We start from the raw sequence: 23,008 nt of genomic DNA on the forward strand, positions 1-23,008 counted from the left end.
TTTTATACTGTTCAAAAGGTGGTGGAGCAGGTGGAGCAAGATAGAAGATAAGAGATAGTTGGGAGCTAAAGACAGATTGACAAAGATGTCATGGACACAAGACAGAGGGAGTGTTAATGGTATTGGTAAAGACTAAAGAAGGTGCTGAGAGTGGCATAAAGGTAAGAGCAGAATGTGTTAATAGAACAAGGGTCTGTGCTTTATGAAAGCACATCTTGCTTTCATCAGTTGTTCAGTGGACATGGCTTACATTGTACAGTTAGCTGATTAAAATATATCTTTCACTTACTCTCAATTTTCTTACATAAAATACATACTTTTTGTTGTGTTACTCCCCCAGTTTCTGCTTTCCTCAACAACAGCAACAAGCTTCCATTACATGATGTCTTTCATGTGGCAATTCCTTCACTTACAAGGACTAAATTGCCTCCTGTCAATTTTTATGAACAAGTCGAACTTTTTCTTTTTTTGCACTCACACCAGCTTTATCGGTTTTTTAAAAAACTGTCAGAATGGGGATTGTCAGCTAAAATGGCTTTAATCAAACTACAAGGAAAATTGAAGATTGAAGACTAATGATCATGATGCTAACTGTGAATCCTAAATTCCTTATTGGGAGCAACCTCTAGTACCACCGGATAGATATTTCAATGAAGACTGATATTTTAAGATTCTGATTTCCTGTTTTAAGACTGGACTGGGATTTAAAATTTGTGCATCCATATTAATTATCAGCATGTGGATTTGGTTGTACTTGGGCAAGTTTTGGGCCAAATGTGGGTGCTGACCATTCACTTGGCAGAATTCAATGCCCTCCCGTATGGTGAGTTTGGCAGGCGGAGCCATTAACTAGCAAGGAGGACAGCGAGTGGGTACCAAGCTGCCTTCCCACCTTCACCAGGATTAAGTCCATGCCAGGAAGGCTCGTGGACAGCTTTCCTGCCCTGCCATCAATTGATGCCCTTCGGAATTCACCCAGCAGCAGGCAATTAATGTGGCAGGCCTTCCTTAAGACAGGTGACCAGGGGCTCTTACTGGTTCTGTAGCTGTCAGGCGAGACCTCCGTCACCTCTGTTAAATCCAGCCCACTGTATGGGGAGCAGTCACCCAGCAGTGATTTTCCTTGAATTGGCCAATCAGTTGCCAGAGGGTGCGCTCGCCATCCAATTAAGGATGGCAGGCAGGCTCTTGAAGCTAGCGGGCCAATAGGAGGCTCTCCAGCTTGGAAAGAGTTGCAGCCAGCCATTGGAGACAAGAGTGGGAGAGCCGACTTTTTCAACTTTAAAAGCTAAAAAAAACGTCCACAGCAGCCAGACCATCATCATGGAAGGGAATTGATATTTGGAAAGCTGTCAAAAGGACAAGTTGTTTAATTTATTTGGAAAAATTAATTTCAACATTTCAATCAGCAAATTGCTGTTGTCTTTCCAACAGAAAGTTCACATCAGCAGTAATTCGCAAATTAATGGCAAAACTAATTTCATTTAGGTATCACTGGTATACACATTGTGTTCTGGCTGTTAAAGTTTCAGGGATTTTTTGATAAAGTTTGATTTAAATAATAAATTCACACTGAACTATGTATTCCTCTGCCTGTTGCAAAATGCGTTTTTACTTAATTTCCGGAAAAAGAAATGAAAGTTGATGATAGTTGTTTAGGTTTGTTTATCGTTTCTTTTGAAAAACAAATTGTGTATTTGAGCCAGGCTTTATTTAACAGTGTAAAGTAAGAAGATACATTTATTAAACACATAAGCGTGTATCAAATGCAGTTGCTTCACCACAAATTCAGTGGCAAATTAAAGTTTGTAATGGACATAAATTTAATATAGGAGTTGTGGCCTAATATTGCATAATAGTCCATTGTAAATCATCAGGCGATTGTTGGGTTAGATCACTTCTAACAAGACCATTGCAAATAAGCGTGGTATCCAGGATCCAATATAGCATCCCAGAACACAAAATGAGTTATAAGGGCAGACCATAGTGTGTTTAGAAACCGGTCTGTTGGGCAGGCAAAACTCTGCCAATAATTAGATTTCAGTGTGCGCAGCCAGGTGAAACACACTGTCTACACTGTGCGCTCTGAGTTCCTGTGCAATGTGGAGTGCTGCAAGACCAGCTGGGAAGCACATTATGCACCTTGGCATATGCTGTGATTCTCCCTGTTTCAGAAGAAGCTGCTTTGGCACCACTATTGACAGGTACAACCCTTGCAAGCGCAAATGAGGCATAATTGCTTCATGTATTTAATTTGCATCAGTGCCTGCAGGCACCCTGATGTAAAGGAGTAACTTTAAAGGAGTAACTTTAAAGTTGCAGTGTTTCAGCAGTGCATGTAAAAAAACTATCCTTGACAGATTAGAAATACAAGAAAAAATAACAGAAGCCTGGTTGACATAAAGCCCCCAGGTAATTCCTTGTGCTCTGCTATCAATAATGCTCTTCCAAGCAGGCTTATGGTCAATACCACACAGCACGTTGTAAGTAATTTCGTATTGTTTGAAAGTAAACAAGCAACATTTCACTATCCCCATCAGTGTTTCTTCAGTTTGAGTTAGCAGAAGACTGTTTGATTTTCTGTTTTGTTTCTGTTGTGACAGCTGCCTGCGGAGGTAATCTGACAGGCCCTGCGGGTGTCATTTTATCGCCTAACTACCCTCAACCATATCCTCATGGGAAAGAATGTGACTGGAGAATTCAAGTCAATCCGGACTATGTCATAGCACTGATATTTAAAAGGTAATGCCAAAACCATTTCCAGTTCAATATCATGCAGCATAATTACATTCTATGGGCTGTAACTTCTGAACCCCAGGGCATTGTATCTTGTGGGGGTACCCAAAGATGTGCTGGGGAAATACCGCCGACCCCCCAACCCCTGAAAGTTCCCAGGTAAGGTTTACACGGCAGTTACCTGGGAGTACAAACTTCCTCTGGGCAATTGCCCTGCACTGCAAACCATCCGAAAATTGTGATTTAAACCGTAAACTTTGGATGGTTCCTACCGTGTTACCCAGTAATTACCCAGAAAAGTTATAAGGATTAAAACCAATTCTAGCCTCTGGGTAACTATTGTACAGTGCTACACTAACTCGCCCATGGGACCCTCCCCACCTCCGCTGCCCCACGGGACTTCCCCCAACCCCCTACTACACCCCCACCCCTAAGGCCCGACACGACCCAATGTCCCCTGCAAGGCTCGACGCAACCTCTTCCCAAAGGTTTGACCCGACAACCCCACCCCCCTCACAGCATGACCTGACCAGACCCTCCTCCAACATCCCCCAAGCCCAACCTGACCCGACACGACCCACCACCTCCCAGGCCTGACCAGACCCGACGCCCCCCCCCACCCACCGCCCCACCCCAAGGTCTGGCCTGACCAGACCCTCCCCCCACAACATCCCCCAAGCCCCAACCTGACTTGACCCACTTCCACCCAAGGCCCGACCTGACCCTCCCCAAGGCCAAACCTGACCCCTCCACCCCCTCACAAGGCCCAGCCCCACTTGATCAGACCCCTCCACACCACACAACCCCCAAGGCCCGATCTGCACACCACCCCCCTCCCCCCCACAAACCTACCTGCTTACCTTCCACATTTACTTTATCAAAGACCTTCAAACCTGGCTGGCAGCTAGTGCCGTAAAAGAGGGAGCGTGGCTTACTTCCCTTCAACTCTACAGCCGTTGATGCTAGGCCCCGGGAGGCACTGCAAGATCTCGCCGGACTGAGTCGGAAGGTCAGGCGAGATAGGCTTGCCTGGATTTCAAGGTAAGAACCTTTGAGTAGAGTGGCAATCTAACTCAAATGCCACTCCATCAGAAGTTACGGCCCATAGGTATATGCTCTGTAAAGGCATGCTGATTATTAATCTTAATTACTCTACTTTTATGGTGAACTATATCAAAGTCAATATTTCTGTCTTAACTCCTTTTGATCTTAATCATTTTCTTTTAGTTTCCATATGGAGCCCAGCTATGATTTTCTTCATATCTATGAAGGGGAAGATTCCAATAGTCCGCTAATTGGCAGCTTTCAAGGATCACAGTCCCCCGAGAGAATAGAGAGCAGTGGTAATAGCCTTTTCCTGGCCTTTCGTAGCGATGCCTCTGTCAGCATGGCAGGATTTGCCATTGATTATAAAGGTACTAGTCTCCTTACTATCTGATTAAGTGTTTAAATGCTTAACCATCTTTAGATCCTATAACTGTAAACAGCAACTTCCATTTAAAGAAGTGACATTCACTTAAAAATCCATGAGTTATTGGAGAAATGTTGTCTTTTAAGCTAATTTCAGCACCTCATCTCTGCAAACACTTCTGATTTTAATTTCTTGAACATTTATATGTCAACATAAGTAATAGTCAGCTTCTAGAGTTATGTTTTCTTTCCAGATTATAAGGAATAGGAAAACAGAATGTTTAAATGTAACACTACTACCACATATACCAGGACCTCTATCATTTTCTAAATGTCCATCAGGTTTAGATGCTGACAAGTAAGCTTCTTTAAGGCAATAGTATAGGGTAGTGACATGGGTAATGATAACGAGAGTGTGGCAGGAAGGGACAGAGCGCACAAACTTAAAGGTGTGCCAGCAGGTAAGGCCAGAGTTTGCAAAGGTGGTAAAAAGACGGAACTAAAGGCTCTGTAACTGAATTCACATAGCATTTGTAACAAAACAGATGAATTGTCAGCTCAAATAGAAATAAATATGTATGACCTGATAGCCATCGCAGAGACGTGGCTGCAAGGTGACCAAGGCTGGGACCAGAATATTCAAGGTCCTTGACATTTCAGAAGGACAGAAAGCTAGGAAAAAGTGGTGGGATATCTCTGTTAATTAAAGGTGATAGTACAATAGTGAGAGAGACTTAGTTCTAAAAATCAGGATGAACAATCAGGTTTGATTGAGATAAGAAATAGTAAAGGTAAGAAGTCACTTGCGGGAGTAGTTTATAGGTCCCCTAACAGTAACTATACTGTAGGATGGAGTATACAGGAAGAAATAATGGGAGCTTGTGCGAAAGGTACTGTAATAATAATAATGGTGACTTTAATCTAAATATAGGTTGAAGGAATCTGATTGTCAAAGGTAGCTTGGAAGATGAGTTTATAGTGTTTTAGGGACAATTTCTTAGAGCAGCATGTTCTAGAGCCAACCAGAGAGCAGGCTATTCTGGATCTGGTAATGTGGAATGAGACAGGGTTACTTAATGACCTCATAGTAAAGGAGCCTCTAGGCCTCAGTGATCATAACATGATTGAATTTCGCATTCAGTTTGAGGGTCAGAAATGTGGGTCTAAGACTGGTGTTTTAAACTTAAATAAAGGCAGTTACAATAAAGACAGCTGGCTTAAAGTGAATTTGGAAATTAGGCTAAAGGGTAGGACAGTAGAGATGCAGTGGCAGACATTTAACAATCTATATTAAGGACATTTAAGGTATCAGCAAAGATACATTTCAGTGAAGAAGAAGGACTCTAGGAGAAGGGTGGACCATCCATAGCTAGCATGAAAGAAAAAGCATACAATTCTGCAAAGATTAGTGGTAGGTCAGATGATTGGACGGAATTTTAAAAACAGCAAAAAGTGACTAAAAAAATAATGGAGGGAGAAATTAGAGTATGGGAGAAAGCTAGCTAGAAATATGGATGTAGATAGTAAGAGTTTTACAATTATTTAATAAGGAAAAGAGTAACCAAAATGAGCGTTTCTGGACCAGATATTGGTGCCTGTCTTCACTGTAGAAGACACAAATAACATCCCAGAAATACTTGTAAATCAAGAGATGAACAGAAGGGAGGAACTTTTTTTATTCATTCATGGGATGTGGGCTTCACTAGCTGGGCCAGCATTTATTGTCCATCCCTACTTGCCCCTGAGAAGGTGCCGCCTTGAACCGCTGCAGTCCATGTGGTGTAGGTACACCCACAGTGCTGTTAGGAAGGGAGTTCCAGGATTTTGACCCAGTGACAGTGAAGGAACGGTGATATATTTCCAAGTCAGGATGGCAAGTGGCTTGGAGGGGAACTTCCAGGTGGTGGTGTTCCCATCAATCTGCTGCCCTTGTCCTTCTAGGTGGTAGTGGTCGTGGGTTTGGAAGGAAGAAGGATTCTAGGAGAAGGACGCACCATCCGTAGCTAACTAAGTAAGTTAACAATAGTATCAAATTGAAAGAAAAAGCATACAATTCTTCAAAAATTCTGTAGTTCCTGGAAAGGTCCCATCAAATTAGAAAATAGTGAATGTAACTCCTCTATTCAATGAAGGAGGGAGACAGAAACCTAGAACTTAAAACAGTTACAATCACCAGGGTAAGGTACAGTGAAAACTGTTGGAACTAAAGGCTGACCATAAGACATAGGAGCAGAAATTAGCCATTCAGCCCATCGAGTCTAGAGTCTGCTCCGCCATTCAATCATGGCTGATAAGTTTCTCAACCCCATTCTCCCGCCTTCTCCCCGTAACCTTTGATCCTCATACCAATCAAGAACCTATCTATCTCGGTCTTAAATACACTCAGTGACATGGCCTTCTGTGGCAATGAATTCCATAGATTCACCACTCTCTGGCTGAAGAAGTTTCTTCTCATCTGACAAGTCCTCAGGATCTGATGGGCTTCATCCTAAGGTCTTAAAAAACTGGCCGCTGAGATAATAGATGCATTGGTTGTAATCTTCAAAAATTCTGCAGTTTCTGGAAAAGCCCCATCAAATTAGAAAATAGTGAATGTAACTCCTCTATTCAATAAAGGAGGGAGTCAGAAACCTAGAACAACAGCCAATTAGTCTAACAACTGTCATAGAGAATATGCTAGAATCTATTATTAGGGAGGTTTATAGCAGGACACTTAGAAAATTATAATGCAATCAGGCAGAATCAACACGGCTTTGTGAAGGAAAATCATGTTTGATTAATTTATTAGAGTTCTTTGAGGAAGTAACAAGCAACATGGATAAAGGGGATCCTGTCAATGTGATGTACTTGGGTTTCCAGAAAGCATTTGACATGGTGTGACATCAAAGGTTACGACACAAAATAAGAGCTCACGATGTTGGTGGGGGCGGGGGAATGTTAGGGTGGTGACATATTAGCATGGATAGAGGATTTTTAGCTAACAAGAAGCAAAAAGAAGGGATAAATGGGTTATTTCCGGGTTAACAAGCTGTAACTTGTAGAGTGCCACCGGGATCAGTGCTGGGGCCTCAACCATACAATGTTATGTCAATGACTTGGATGAAGGGACTGAATGTATGGGTGCCACATTTGCTGATGTCACAAAGATAGGTTGGAGAGTAAGTTGTGAAGATGACATAAGGTGTCTGCAAAGTTATATAAATAGGTTAAGTGAAGGGAAAAAAATGGTGAGTGGGAAAATATGAACTTGTCCACGGAGAGCGAGATTACAGCTAGAACTAGGTGATACAGAGGGACCTGGTGTCCTGGTACATAAGCTGGTATGCGGGTACAACAACTGATCAGTAAGGCAAATGGAATGTTGGTGTTCATTGCAAGGGCAATGGAATATAAATGTAGGGAAGTCTTGCTGCCATTATGCAGGGCTCTGGTGAGATCACATCTGGTGTACAGTTTATGCCTCCTTACTTAAGGAAGGATATAATTGCATTCAAAGCAGTTTAGAGAAGGTTCAATCAACTGCTACCTTGGATGGGGCACGGGTAATCTTTTGAGGAAAGGCCTGTATCCATTGGAGTTTCAAACAATAAGAGGTGATCTTAGTGAAACATGTAAGATCCTGAGGGGACTCTGCAGGATAGATGTTCAGAGGATGTTTCTCCTTTGGAAGAGATTAGAACAAGGGGACACAGTTTAAAAATAAGGGGCCTCCCATTTAAGATGGAAATGAGAATTTTTTTTTTCTTATAAGGTTTTCAGTCAGTGGAATTTTCAGAATTCCCCGAGAGCAGTGGAATCAGAGCCATTGAATATTTTTAAGGCTGAGTTAAATATATTCTTGATTGACAAGGGAGTCAAAAGTTATGGCGGTAGACAGGAAGTTAAGGCCACAAGCAGGTCAGCCATGAACTTATCAAATGGCTGAGCAGGCTTAAGGTCTGAATGGCCTACTCCTGCTCCTCGTACGTAGGCTCATATGTTTAACTCTTGTCCACTGGTCACTGACCAGATCCTCCAGAATCTATAGTTAATGTAACAAAATCTGATACTTGGGTTTGAATCAGCACAGTTCAGGAACTACAGTTCCCAGTGGGCCTTGGAATTTTTGTGCATGTGCTGGCTGGGAAGTGGCCGCACATGCGCAGTTAGTGTTTTTTTCCATTCTCCAGGCCAGGAGCCAGCCTTGCGCGCACACGCAGAAAAGAGGAAGTGAAACAATGTGAAACTGCATGTCAGGTGATCTGAACCGGAGCGCTGTTCGAGAGACGATGTCCCAGAGAAAAGGACATGGGGAGGGGGCCAGGGAGAAGGTCCCAAATCAGGAAGTTGGACAGAAAGAGGGCCCAGGGGAAAGTCCCATAAAGGGACAAAGATGAGGATGAGAAAGAGGCCCCAGAAGTAAAGTTAAAAGAAAGGAACAGAGAAATAGGCTCTGAGTTAAAGAGAGAGAGCTGTGAGGCCTAGACTTGAAGCAAAGCAGGCTTGGGAGAATTCCTGACGCTCCGAGGAGGCAGCCAAAGATTAGTGACTCCTTACTGCGGGCTTTTTGGAGCAGCGGTGTTCTGCTTGGCACAGCCGAAGATCTGAAATTGTGCTTGGAAGGAGATGTATGAGTATGCTTGGAGATCAAGGGGGAAGGAATCTTGGAAGGTGAGACTGAAATCCTGGAGATGGATCGTTGTCAAAGCCGTCTGAGTGGGAACAACGTTTGGCAAGAATTCCAAGGCGAGTTCTTCAAATGTGGAGATTGGAAACCCTCGTGAGAAAGACAAAGCTTCCGCGGGTTTTGGCGGGGGGGTGGGGGTGGTTGGCTCACAATGTGACAAATGGTGGGTTGTTGAGAAATCCATGCAATCTGCTTTGGTTGCATATGTCATTTACTTTGGAGTGTGGTATCTGACTACAGTTTGTCTGTTAATTCACACGTACCACATACTTATCCTGAATATTGGAGTATAAGATAGATATTGTAAATTGTTTTATCTTTCTGAATTTGTATGCATCTGTAAAGATATTGCTTGGGCAATGGAATGTGTGATTTAAATCATTTTCTTGTGTTGGTATTAAGATCGTTCCAACCTTTTAATCTACTGTAGTATAGTTCATTTTTTCTTGTTTAATGAAAGTTTTATTCTTTGTGTTAAAAGTTCTTAAGATTCCTGTGAATTTGTTCAGTAAATTTCCTCCACAATTTCGAAAAAAAAGATTAGGATCTATCTAACCAGGTTTCACTCTGGAATTTGAGTTGTCCAATATTAACATCAACTGGGATTATAACATTAACAGCAGAACATTTCCAGTTTTCAGTTGTTTGTTAACCCCCATTTCATTGAAATGTTTCCCTTTTGTGATGTTTTACTCCTTTCTCTTACAGAAAAACCACGGGAAGCGTGTTTTGACCCTGGTAACATAATGAATGGTACACGCATTGGCTTGGATTTTAAACTTGGTTCCACTGTTACTTATCATTGTGATCCTGGCTACCAATTAGCAAATGTTGCTACAATCGCGTGCATCATTGGGGAAGATGGGAAGCCAGTCTGGAATCGAGCTCTTCCTACTTGCAACGGTAATGTATAAACAAAGATTTAGTTAAGTGGGCAAAGATGCCATGCCTGGGTGCACAACATTTTGGGATAATAATAGAAATTAGCTACCCGCATTCACAAGAATGGTTCCAGAGATGAAGAACTTCAGTTAAGTAGATAGATTGGAGAAGTTTGGACCAGTTTTCTTTGAGAAGGGAAGGTTGACAGGAGATTTGATAGAGGTATGCAAAATCATGAGTGGTCTGGGCGGAGTAGATAAGGAAAAACTGTTCCTACTGGTTGTAAAAGAGGGCACAGATTTAAGGTAATTGGCTAAACTAGCAATGGAGACGTGAGGAGAAATTTTTTCCCACAGCCAGTGGTTAAGATCTGGAATGCATTGCCTGAAAGTGTGGTGGAGGCAGGTTTAATCAAGGCATTTGAGAGAGAACTGGATTATTATCTGAAAAGGAAGCATATGCGGGGTCATGGGGAGAAGGCGAGGGGATGGCACTAGGTGCATTGCTCATTAGGAGAGCCAGTATGGACACCACAGGCCTTGTGTCCTCCTTCTGTGCTGTAACATCGTATTGTAGCAGGTTTTAATTTTTCATTATTAGCTTTGGCATGATTACACGGTCCCTGTAACGTTGTACAGCTAAAAATATTAGAGAGAACTGTAAATGTGCCAGGAAACTAAATGCTTTGATTTTAGAATGATTCTATTTTCAAAAGGGAATCCTTGTCTTTCTCTGACTGGAAGGAAATCATACTTTGAAAATTATTTGCGTCGAAGTAATGACGTAACAACTTGTGTCACTATTAATACATACATGTTCCAGAAAATAATGGATAATGAACAGGTTATTCCATTATTTGTAATGCTCCATAATTACATTTGCACTGCTCTACCAATTCGCCTCACCTGAGCCAATGCAAGTTTCCCCTCATCACTTAGCCTGCTATTGCATTCACAGATGATCATCACTTTGCAGGATTAATGCCATTATTTGTGCTGCAGCCACTTAACACTGAAAAATGAAGCTGATAGTTCTTGGATTGTAGGAAGTGGATACTTGTCTGGAATGATAGCTTTGTTGTCTTCAGGTCGGCACATTGTTTAAGTTCACAATTTTTGCATTGTGCAATGTCTAGATTTGATATCCACGGCAATGAGTCAATTTGCTCTATGATACTGTCTGCTTCTAGTCATTTCAGCTCCTGTGACACTTCAGCACAAATTGCAAATGGCAACCATCTCAAACTTTGTGAAACTGGCAGAATCAATGTTTCGATGCGAGGAGTGTGATATTACCACTTAATCTCCCCAAAATCCGGTAAATAAGGAAGGATTCCAGTGTCAATAGCCTGTGTTATTCACCATGTTAATATGTGCTCTAGTGGAGTCTTCAAGTTTGACTCCAAGCCTTTCATAAAGGTTTTATCCCCATAAGGCTTCTGCTTTGAGCTACATAGAACATGAATCCGTCTAGGGTAATGTTTTTGACATGTACTGGAACCATTGTCATTCCCAAAACCAGAATAATTGATTCGTCGTAAGCTTGAGGAGTGTCTGTCGGAGGAGGGAGATAAATTTGTGAAAAATACCCATGGTAAATTTTGTTGCTCATTATAGATACCTTTGCGGCAATGAGAAGCAACAGTGAAATGCCTGCAATCTCGACTGATCAATCCTTAAAATGATCTACTGCTTTACCAATTGCACAATGCAAAAATTGCGAACTTAAACTATGCGTTGACCTTAAGGCAGTTAACACATCTATCATTCCAGACAAATATCCACTTTCTACAATCCAAGAACTATCAACATCATGCTCAACCTTACTCTCAGGAAGCGTTTCCTCCACATGTCGAACTAATGAAATCTTCTTCGATGATCTGCACATCTTTGAAAAATGATTCCGCTTTAAGCATAAGTTACACTCTTTCTTTCCTGCTGTACATGGCTTTGTGGATCAATGAAAACTTCCACAATTTAGGCACAGTTTTGAAGGTATCTGACTGTAATGGAGCATGTGCTGATGAGCTTGCTGAGGCCTCTTTGTCCATAACCTTTGCACTTGAACTGGTTGGGAAAGCTGTGTCTGCGACCCTGAGTTTGACGTGACAGTTATGATATAGACTGTCAAGGTCATGGCTTTTTCCAAGGTTAAATCATCATCCTCCAAGAGAAAGTGTTCCCTAATTATAAATGTATAAAAAGCCCAGCAATTTGTGGCAAATGGATATGCCACGAGTCTGCATCACGTAAGATAGAAAAGGAGGAACTTAGAACAATCACCATCACTAGAGAAAAAGTACTGAGCAAACTATTGGGATTAAAAGGTGACAAGTCCCCAGGACCTGATGGCCTACATCCCAGGGTCTTAAAGGAAGTGGCAGTGGAGTTAGTGGATGCATTGGCTATAATCAAAATTCCCTGGATCCTGGAAAGGTTCCAGTGGATTGGAAAAATGATAACATAACACCCTTATTCAAAGCCCGGGGGGGAGGCAGAAAGTAGAAAACTATAGACCAGTTAGTTTAACGTCTTTCTTTGGGAAATTGTTGAAATCCATTATTAAGGAAGTAGTAATGGGGCATTTGGAAAGTCAAAATGCAATCCATCAGAGTCAGCATGGTTTTCTGAAGAGTAAATCGTGTTTGACTAATTTGCTAGAGTTCTTTGAAGATGTGACATGCAAAGTGGATAATGGGGATCCTGTAGATGTAGCATATCTCGACTTCCAGAAGGCTTTTGATAAGGTGCCACACAAAAGATTAATAGACCAGATAAGATCACATGGAGTTAGGGGTAATATATTAGATTGGATAGAGGATTGGTTAACCAACAGAAAGCAGAGAGTCGGGATAAATGGGCTTTTTTCTGGATGGCAAGCTGTAACTAGTGGGGTGCCAGAGGGTTCGGCCCTTGGGCCCCAACTATTTACAATCTAATTCTTGGATTCGGGGATAGAAGGTAATATGGCTAAATTTGCAGATGACACCAAAATAGGTGGGAAAGTAAGTTGCAATGAAGAAATAAGAAATTTACAAATGGATATAGACAGGTTAGGTGAATGGGCCAAAATTTGGCAGATAGAATTTAAGGTGGATAAGTTTGAGGTTATCCATTTTGGTCGGAAGAATAAAAAGGCGACTTATTATTTAAATGGAGAGAAACTTCAGAATGCTTCAGTGCAGAGGGATCTGGGTGTCCTCGTGCATGAATCGCTGAAAGCTAGTATGCAGGTACAGCAGGTAATAAGGAAGGCAAATGGAATTTTGGCATTTATTACTAAAGAGATAGAGTATAAAAATAGGGAAGTGTTGTTGCAACTGTACAAGGCGTTGGTGAGACCGCACCTGGTGTACTGTGCACAGTTTTGGTCCCCTTACTTGAGGAAGGATGTAGTTGCATTGGAGGCGGTTCAGAGGAGGTTCACTAGATTGATTCCAGAGATGCGGGGCTTGTCTTATGAGGAGAGATTGAGCAGTTTAGACCTATACTCACTAGAGTTTAGAAGGATGAGAGGAGAACTAATTGAGGTATATAAGATGCTAAAGGAGATAGACAAAGTAGACGTGGAGCGGATTTTCCCCTTGTGGGGCATTCTAGAACGAGAGGCCATAGTTTAAGGCTAAGGGGTGGTAGATTTAAATCAGAAATTATAAGGAATTACTTTTCTCAAAGGGTTGTGTGTAATTCACTACCTCAGAGTGCAGTGGATACCGGGACGCTGAATAAATTTAAGGAGGAGATAGACAGATTTTTAATTAGTAATGGGTTGAAAGGTTTTGGGGAGAGGGCAGGAAATTGGAGTTGAGGCCAAAATGAGATCAGCCATGATCGTATTGAATGGCGGGGCAGGCTCGAGGGGCTGAATTGCCTACTCCTGCTCCTAGTTCTTATGTTCTTATGTTAAGATTACTGGGTGATTTGTGCTACTCTGTCATGTTCAATTGTTCTGTGTTTGATTGTGGGATTAAAGTCTTATCGATTAATTGGTCATGATTTGGTTTGTTAGTCAGTGTACCAAATTTACATGTAGAAGCCAGTTGCTGCAACGCTGTTACATATTGTTCAATGGGCTCACCATTTCCCTGGGATCTCTGGTGGAATGTGTATCATACGATCATTACGCTTTTTCCTTTGGCCCAAAATATTTTTTGAGAACACTTACCACCGTATTAAACGTAGACGTGTCTTCTGTGAGCTGCTCAGATACTCCCTGGCCTTATGCCCCGAGATAATGTATGAGTATTGCCTTCTTGCGGATTGCTGCTAATTCCGGACTGTCCATCCCTGTAGGAAGCAAGAAGGTCCTGAACCCCAAAATTCATTGATCCCCTGTAATGGGTGGATCTCCAAGCGATGAAAGAAACAGTGGAGGAGTTAGTAAATTTAAACTTTTCTCCATCATCCTCATTTCCACTTTGTTGTCTATTTTATATATCTTGGACCAAGCAGAGATGACGCTAGTTTCTATGCGTGTAATAGGTTTTATTCAGAGTGTTTTAAAATGTCTATCCTGCCTTTAGAGCTCTAGCTTCTCGTTCTTTCTTCACTTTTGCTTACTTTTCTCCGAGTCCACACCCAGGATTAACGAATCAAGCAAAGTGAGCATCAATAATATACATACTCACATAACCCAGAACAATTGAACAGTGCATGGAGTAGGACAAATTGCCCAGCGACCTGTAGTGATTCAGACATGGCATTTCTATTTGCCACAAATTGCTGGGCTTTTTACATACTTATAATTGTGGGCACCATGAACTTAATATAATTGTCCAGTAGTTTTGGGATCAATTCATGTCCATGGATGTGTTACTTTCTGCTCCAAATTCAATCACAAAGAAGCTGACTACTAATATATCTGCTATTAGGGGAATGTAACAATGTAGGAATTTAAGGTGGGGAGATGAGCTTGAAGTATCACATCATTCTTCATGGTGAATTGAACTTTGATGTAGCTTCTGACATTATATGTTTGCTCAATTTTCTTAAACTTATTCACTCCCTGCACCTTCATTACCCCAACATGTTGCATAACAATGGCCATTTCCAGCTTTCAAAATTTATTCATTTTATTCAAAAATGATTCATCTAGAAACGTAGAAGTTTCTAACAGTTAGCTGCTCGTACTATGAGAGGTTCTTTGAAGAAACTGTCGTGATATAAGCTGGTTATGTGCAGTAACGGGTTGAGAAACTGTTGGAGGAGAAGCTCTGGCTATGACTGGACAGGTAAGAATGGAACCAGGCAAGGGTAGTCCGACTGAGCTGGACAGCAAAGGAGAAGCGTTGGTGGAGACTGGTATGGTCAGCTATTAAAAACAGTTGAGAATGATTAGGAAGGTTACCACACAGGAATCACAGTCAGATTTCTTTGTGACTTTGATTAGGGTCATTTCTGTGCTGAGGCAAGGATAGAAGCCTGTTGGGAGAGGTTCAGACATGGAGCTGCTGGAACGATGGGTACAGATTTGGAAGGGAAATGGAGTTTGGTGAATTGGTATGCCTTTGCAAGGATAGACAGTGAAAGGTGGATTTTCTTAAGTAGTAGGATGTGACTGCAGACTTGAAAAGGTAAAGAACAGTTTCTGAAGAGAGGTAAGAAAATTTGTAATAAAAACAGAAAATATTGGAATCACTCATCAGGCCTGGCAGCATTTGTGGAGAGAGTGACAGAGTCAATGTTCCAGGATGATGATCTTGCCCATTGTAATCATCTATATTGTCAGCTGAAGTGGGGGCCAGGAAGAGAAGTATGGTTGATCATCATGCAACATGTATTGTGAGGTAATCTATGGTTTTAAATTCAATTTGTATTTTTTGAGGCAGACCATAACTAAAACAGAAATTGAAGAGAAAAGGGAAGAAGAAATGGAAATGGAACAGGTAGGGATAGAAAGGCAACTGACCCACTACCTCTGGCCCCCCAGCACCCCACCCTGCCAACCGCAAAAGTTTCTAAGGAAAGAAAACCAAACTAAGGTTTGGAAACCAAAATGTTTGGGCAAACTGACCCTAGTTGAAAGATATACAAAGACATAGATCAGTCCTAACGGGGCAGTAAAGGTTTGAGTCCATTGGTGCAGTACCGACAAGCTGAAGATGACGACAGATGCTAGATCCAGAAGCTGATAATAAGTTGCTGCAGCTGTTCCTGTTACTTGGAGGTAACCATTGGTGGATCAACACCACCCAGACTGAGTTGAGCATATTTGTAAGAACATAAGAAATAGGAACAGGAATAGACCATTTGGCCCCTCAAGCCTGCTCCGCCATTCATTATGATCTTGGCTGATCATCCAACTCAATAGCCTGCTCCCACTTTCTCCCATATCCTTTTATCCCTTTCACTCCAAGAACTATATCTAACTCCTTCCTGAAAACATACAATGTTTTGGCCTCAACTTCTTTCTGTGGTAACGAATTCCACAGTCTCACCATTCTCTGGGTGAAGAAATTTCTCCTCATCTCAGTCCTTAATGGTCTGCCCCGTATCCTCAGAATGTGACCCCTGATTCTGGACTCCCCCACCATCGGGAACATCCTTCCTGCATCTACCCTGTCTAGTCCTGTTAGAATTTTATAAGTTTCTATGAGATCCCCCCCTCATTCTTCTGAACTCCAGCAAATATAATCCTAACCGACTCAATCTCACCTCATATGTCAGTCCCGCCATCCCAGGAATCAGTCGGGTAAACCTTCGCTGCACTCCCTCTATAGCAAGTACATCCTTCCTCAGATAAGGAGACCAAAACTGCACACAATATTCCAGGTGTGGTGCCACCAAGGCCCTGTACAATTGCAGCAAGACATCCCTATTCCCGTACTCAAATCCTCTGGCTATGAAGGCCAACATACCAATTGCCTTCTTTACCGCCTGCTGCACCTGCATGCTTACCTTCAGCGATTGGTGTACGAGAACACCCAGGTCTCTTTGCCCATTCCCCTCTCTCAATTTATAGCCATTCAGATAATAATCTGCCTTCCTGTTTTTGCCACTGCTCAGTTAATTCTTCAAAACTGTTTTAATTATATCTACGATTTAATTTGCAACTTATAGTTTATATTCAACCATTATTTGCCTGTTAATTCATGTTTAACTCATGTTAATTCTGGAAGTGAGAATATAGGATAGATAGTATTTAGTTTTCCTTTGCCGACTCTTGTACAGTAAAAATTCTCCAGTTTTAAACCGTGCAATCTTGTGGCTTCATTCTATTAGTAAATAACTGGGATTTTTTTTTTCAATTTTACTGGTCTCATCTGAGATTGTAAAGGCATACAAATAGTTGCTCCTGAATGCAAAATACCATGCAACATTCGGCTGCCATTCCTGGGAAGCAATGTTTCCAAACTTTGGAGAGTGCCATTTGTAAATTAAATGCATGGTGCAGATCTCTGCCTCAGACCCTCTCCAAACATTGATATTTAAATTGTGATCTTTGATGATTTGTGAACCTTATAACTAATATGTGACAATGTTTTGTTAAGAGAAGAATTGAACCTAAAAGTAAGGATGTTATGCTTCAGTTATAGAGGGCGTTGGTGAGACCGCATCTCGAATACTGTGTGCAGTTTTGGTCTTCTTATTCAGAGAAAGTTTACCAAAATGATACCTGGAATTAGCGGCTTCTCTAATGAGGATAGGTTGGACAGGCTGGGCTTGTTTCCACTGGAGTTTAGAAGATTGACGGGTGACTTGTTTGAAGTATGTAAGATCCTGAACAGTCTTGACAAGGTGGACATGGGAAGGATGTTTCCTCTTGTGGGTGAGTCGAGAACTAGGGGGCACTGTTTTAAAATTAGGGATCAGCCTTAGGGGACAGAGATGAGGAGAATTTTTTTTCTCTGAGGGTTGTGTGACTTTGGAATTCTCTGCCTCAGAAGGCGGTGGAAGTGGGATCACTGAATATTTTTAAGGCAGAGGTAGGTAGATTCTTGTTAGGCAAGGGAATCAAAGGTTATCGGGGGTAGATGGGAATGTAAAACTCAAAACACAAACAGATCAGCCATGATCTTACTGAATGGTAGATCAGGCTCGAGGGGCCGAATGGCCTACTTCTGCTCCTATTTTGTATATCCGTATGTTCGTAATCAGTGGTTCAATATCACAATATTTTTTTAAATTGCAAAAATGAAGAAAGCATTGAAGCTATTGCAGCTACAATAAAATAAAAGTAATGTTCACAATTTCATCAAGGAAAGCAATTAAAATCACAATTTTTTTTCTGTATGAATGACACAGTAACTGCAATTTTCCCAATAGAAATTGACTGTCAGTTTCTGTTCATTTACTTTGTAACTTCATGGGGGCTATCAAGTAATTGACAAAATCAATCCAGGGATGGGCAGCACATAGTCTTTTGTGGACTTTTCTGAAATTGCAAATGTCTTTTTATTTGATGGGTGAAGATTATTTTAGAGCTTAAGTCTTATTGTCTGCATTTATTTGCTAAGGCCCATTAGAATACATATACTTACAGAACAGAGGGTTCAATTTTTAACCAAGTGCTGCATAAAATTTTTCCATTGATTTGAGTATTCCTCTGTGGGTGTTCTGAAATTGCAGATGCCTTGTTTTTGACAGATGCGAATTATTTAAATGCATGCGAAAAGTATCGTGAACTCATTTGTTACTTGTCAGAATGGCCTTTACTTTCTGATTAGTCTGCCATTGCTTTAATCGACAAATCATCTTAAAAAAACAAGAATTACTGACTGATATAGAGAGAGAATGCAATAGACAGCAGTTGCTGTATCCTTCATTTTCATATCTTTGGCTAACACAATTGATCATTAAGCTGAAATATAAGCTAAGAAGCATAGGTGCATTTCATCACTTACTAATGTCTCATGACCTATTGACATGGCAATCATTGATTGCACAGGAAGGCATGTTAGCTGGCACATTTTCCATCATTGCACTCACTAAAAGAGATCACTGTGATTGAACTGGTTGAGATGTTTCATTCATATTGCCTATATTGCTTGTTTTTTTCTAACTTTCTGTAGAGCACAGGGCTCGAAATTCATGTACCCCAGTTTTTGAGCACAGGTATCATAAATAGTGACTGTCTTCCCTGGTTCTGAAAGAGATGGGCAGCATACAAATTTGGCACATCCATTGTGGGGCTATTTAATGGAGGTGATGAGAGTCTGGCTTGCCAGGTGGAGAATCAGCAGGTGCCCTGCATCACCATCTTTGGGGAAAGCCCGTTGCATTAAGTACCAGCCAGGCACTTGACTGGTGGGCCTTCCCCAGGATCAAGGACCCTGGAAAGGGTAGGGTGGCGGGGGTTGGGGTGGGGTGGGGGGGGGGGGGGTGCATTGGCTGTCCTGCGACACAGCCTCCTGTCACTGTCAAGGAACATGGAGGAGATTGGCTCCAACTTGGCAAAGAGGATGGTGCAGAGCTTGTCCTCTTCAGTGTCTGCTCCATCTCCCTGTCAAATGGCCCAAAGGCACTGCAACTGCTTTCTGTTGCAGCCTTTGCATTGCTATTCCTCAGCTGTCCCTGTGAAGATGTAGCAACACTCTCTGGTCAATCCAGAAACTCACCACTATACCTCCCAAACAACTCTAAAGCACTTCCAGGTTGTTTGCTTAGCAGAAGTTCTTAAAATTACCTTATGTGCAATTTGGATGCCTGGCACTTTAAGAAATACTAATGCAGGGCCCATCTTGCAGCCTCACGCTTTGAGTGATGTACAAATTTGTTGCCCGGATGCGGTGAGCTAAATTAGCTATCCTGGCTTTGCATTGCCCATCCCCCTGTGTGTGCCATTTTCCTGACAATACCATGCGGGCTCCACAGATAGTGGCTGTTGGCACATCATGCACCACTGAAGTGGCTCTAGGCCTCCATGTTGCCACTCTAGTGGTGTCATGGCAATGAATTTTGTGTCCATAATCTTTGATATTGTAGCCGGAGTATTAAGCATCTTGTGGGACAGATTCTGAAGTTCTGTACCAAGTGGGGCGGAGAGTATGGTGCAGTGGCGGGGTAGTGAGATATACATGGGTACAGAGGCTGACAGAATTGGGTTAGCAGACAGTGCATCCATATCTTAATAGGCCACAATAGCGTGGGCTGTTACATTTTGTGTGCTATCATGCCTCTGTCAGGTTTAATGTGAAAATATTAAATGAACAGGACATATCAGGGAAGATTGAACAGATTGGGCCTCATCTTTCTGGAAAAGAGAGAACTAAGAGGAGGCTTGATCATGCTTCACAAAATTATGACAGGGTGGGTGTGGTGAAAAACTGTTTTCACTGGCAGTTGACTTTCGAATATGGGACATGAATATGAAATATCCACTAACTGGTCAAATAAAGAATTTAGATGGAATTCTAGAGTGATGAGAATATGAACCTTATCGCCACAAAGAGTGATTGGAGTGAATATGCATTGAGGGGAGAATTAATGCATACATGAGGAGAGAAGTGAACAGTGGAAAATGGAGGCAGGTTAAAAAGTAGCAGTTTAAATGGAAGGAGGCTTGTACATGGGCAGATTCTTGTGGAGGCAATGGGGTTCGTGCCTGTTGGCTGGAGAGCCAGCAAGAGACCCACATTGCCTCTCTTGGGGCAGATCTGCTGAACCACGAGCCAATTAGGCAGTTGAGAAGCCACTCAAGATCAGGACCTGGGGAATTCCTGCCCACTGAGAGCAGCTGGCCAGTCATAGGCTGATGGCTCTTTTGCTCAGCTGCATTACCGGGAACAACAGCCACAGGAGGCCTAGGATCACGCAGCAACCCAGACCAGAGATCAGTAATGGCAGGAGAGGTAAACGGTGTCAGAGTTGTGGGGTTGGGGGGTGATTTAAGGGGGTCAGTAGCAAGGGCGGAGGGGGATGGCTCTCAGCAGGGCCCCTCCTTCCTGATGGCTGGTGTTTCAATCAGGCACTGAGTGCCTTCGAAGGAGACACACCCCCCCCTCCCCCCACACACCCACCCCCCTGCCCCACAACCCACTGTGGAGATGACAAGCAGCCCACACAGGTTTATTTGTTGTGTTCCCCGCGTGGTGACAGACCCACTTCAACTGGGTTAATACTGGCGGCAGCAGGATGAGTCCGTAAAGTGGTCATTAAGGTGGTCCACTTAAGGGCCTCAATTGACAGTGGGGTGGGAAGGCTGACCACGGGCCTTCCCACCCAGACTTAATCATGGTGGAGGCAGGAAGGTGGCTTGGTGCTCACCTGTCATCTTCCTGCCCAATTAAATGCCCTTCCCCCCACCCCCCCTCCAAACATGCCACTGGAGATGGCAGAAAATTCCACCCATAGACTAGCTGGGCCAAATGCTTTGTGGAAACCAGGCAGGCAGACAATTGGAAATGAGCATGGCACTTATCTACTGGATTCGAAACGCTATGCACCATTTCAGATAGTAATCAACAGGAATCTGAAGGCAGATGAGATGCTTGCCTAAAACAGAAAGGGGTCTCATGAATTTGTATGAACTGGGGTCCTAGTATGTCACCAGGCTGAAGTGGTCTACCAACCGAAGAGGCCTTCCAAAACTAGTGTAAATCTTTCCACTAGTGGGTCTAGCAGGAGCAGAAGTACTCCTCTGGCTCCTATAAGGGAGGTTGTGGACTCCTCAGCTCCAGGTTTGCCCCCTTCCCTCCTGTAAGAACCTCTTTAAAAAAAAATCCCCCTTCTTATGACTTTGTCACTTGTCGGCAGCTCGTCAATGGCATATAGATTGGCCCAAGAACTAAAATATCCCAGCCTCCATCCTTGTGTATAAAAATATTTGAGGGATAAAATCAACCAGTTGCATTTCCCGGAAGCTGAGATCACCGATGACTTCTGTATGTCCATCATGTACTCTATCCTGAACATTGTAAGAGACTGTGTTTTGTTAAAATGACTTCAAATTAGATGCCCTTGGAAGGTGGAAGGATGATATCTGTCTTCAATTGTTTGTTTCAGTTTGAATGAAGAATAAGTGTGGATAAATTGCAATAAAAGATAGCATAATGTATGAAGGCTTAGCATGGGCAAGTACTAACAGTGCGACCAGGTGGACAGTCAAAGTTTTGTGACTTGCAATTTTAGACCATCTACCTGCTGCATGGTACTGCTGGGCACTCTTACCTTGCGAGGTCCCTTTAAAATATGCTACACTCCCTTGCATCAGCTCCATAACCCTTCAGATATTGTACTCCGAGTTGAGCCTGTTCACCAACACTGCCAGGTGTGGCACCATGCTGTCTTGTCAGGAAGATGCTAGTCACTGTTGGAAACATGGCAAGCAATTTGCATACAATAAGGTCCCACAAACAGCAAGGTGATAATGTCTGGGTCATCTTTTCGAACTGTTGATTGAGGATAAATGTTGACCAGGAAACCAGAACTTGCTTCCTGTTCTTTGAAATAATGCCCAGGGATCTTTTAATCCACTTGAGAGGGCAGATGGGGCCTTAATTCAGTATCTCATTCTAAAGACAGTGCCTCCAACAGTGCAGCAGTCCCTCAGTGCTGCAGTGAAGTGCTGGCCTAGAGCATGTGCTCAAGTCTGTGGAGATGGTGTTTGAACCCGTATGTCTTCTGCAGCAAGAGGTTTACCACCATTTAATAAAACAATCTAAGGAAACAGGTTTCTTCTCTGTTATGCCTTCTAACGGTTGTTCAGTCATTATATTTATTTATTTCTTCCTTTTCAGCTCCGTGTGGAGGACAGCACACTGGATCTCAAGGAGTAGTTCTTTCACCTAATTATCCTTACAATTATACAAGTGGCCAGACATGTTTGTACTCCATCACAGTGCCCAAGGAGTTTGGTAAGTTTAGTTTATTTATTGACTCAATGTTATAAGAGTTGATTTTGGACTTATTCATTTTTAAGCAACATCTTTCTTCATGCAAAATATGCCAATTCTGAATGATTTCCTTCCATAATGATGCTCAGTCTTTGCCTCCTCTCAAAAATTCGAAACCAACTAAAATCCTAAGAGAAATTAAGAAAGAATGTGGTGCTTTGTGATGTCTCTCTTGAGCAAAAAAAAGGAAAGAAATCTAATTGAATCAATTTATATGCTCAGCATGAAAAATACAGGTATGTACAAAATAGACATGCAGGAAGTTAAATGGAGCAGCTATCTCATGAGAGTGAACAACTCAATAACCCTTTAATAATTGCATTAGCTGTAACTTGCAACTGCTTTACCAGAGGGAAAAAAGCCCTATTGGATTTGATTTTACAATGTTTCAGGTTCATGTTTTTTCTGGCTTCAGTTTGTTTAAGACTGTGATATCCTTCCATGATGTTGACCCCAAATATTTTCAGCGCATTGCTGTTAGT

The 23,008-nt window shown here is 42.2% G+C and overlaps 1 protein-coding gene across 1 annotated transcript in view; it reads left to right on the top strand.

The window, feature by feature from the left end:
• LOC144680673 (CUB and sushi domain-containing protein 1-like) overlaps positions 1-23,008 on the top strand; it is a 2,611,816-nt gene that overhangs the window by 2,124,400 nt on the left and 464,408 nt on the right. The window contains exons 28-31 of the mRNA XM_078541910.1: positions 2,604-2,742; positions 3,964-4,151; positions 9,521-9,715; positions 22,371-22,487. Coding sequence (XP_078398036.1) covers positions 2,604-2,742; positions 3,964-4,151; positions 9,521-9,715; positions 22,371-22,487 — 639 coding nt within the window. The remainder of the gene's footprint in view (positions 1-2,603; positions 2,743-3,963; positions 4,152-9,520; positions 9,716-22,370; positions 22,488-23,008) is intronic.

The sequence above is a fragment of the Cetorhinus maximus genome, chromosome 5 (genome assembly GCF_964194155.1).
Source record: "Cetorhinus maximus chromosome 5, sCetMax3.hap1.1, whole genome shotgun sequence".
NCBI classification, from domain to species: Eukaryota; Metazoa; Chordata; class Chondrichthyes; order Lamniformes; family Cetorhinidae; genus Cetorhinus; species Cetorhinus maximus.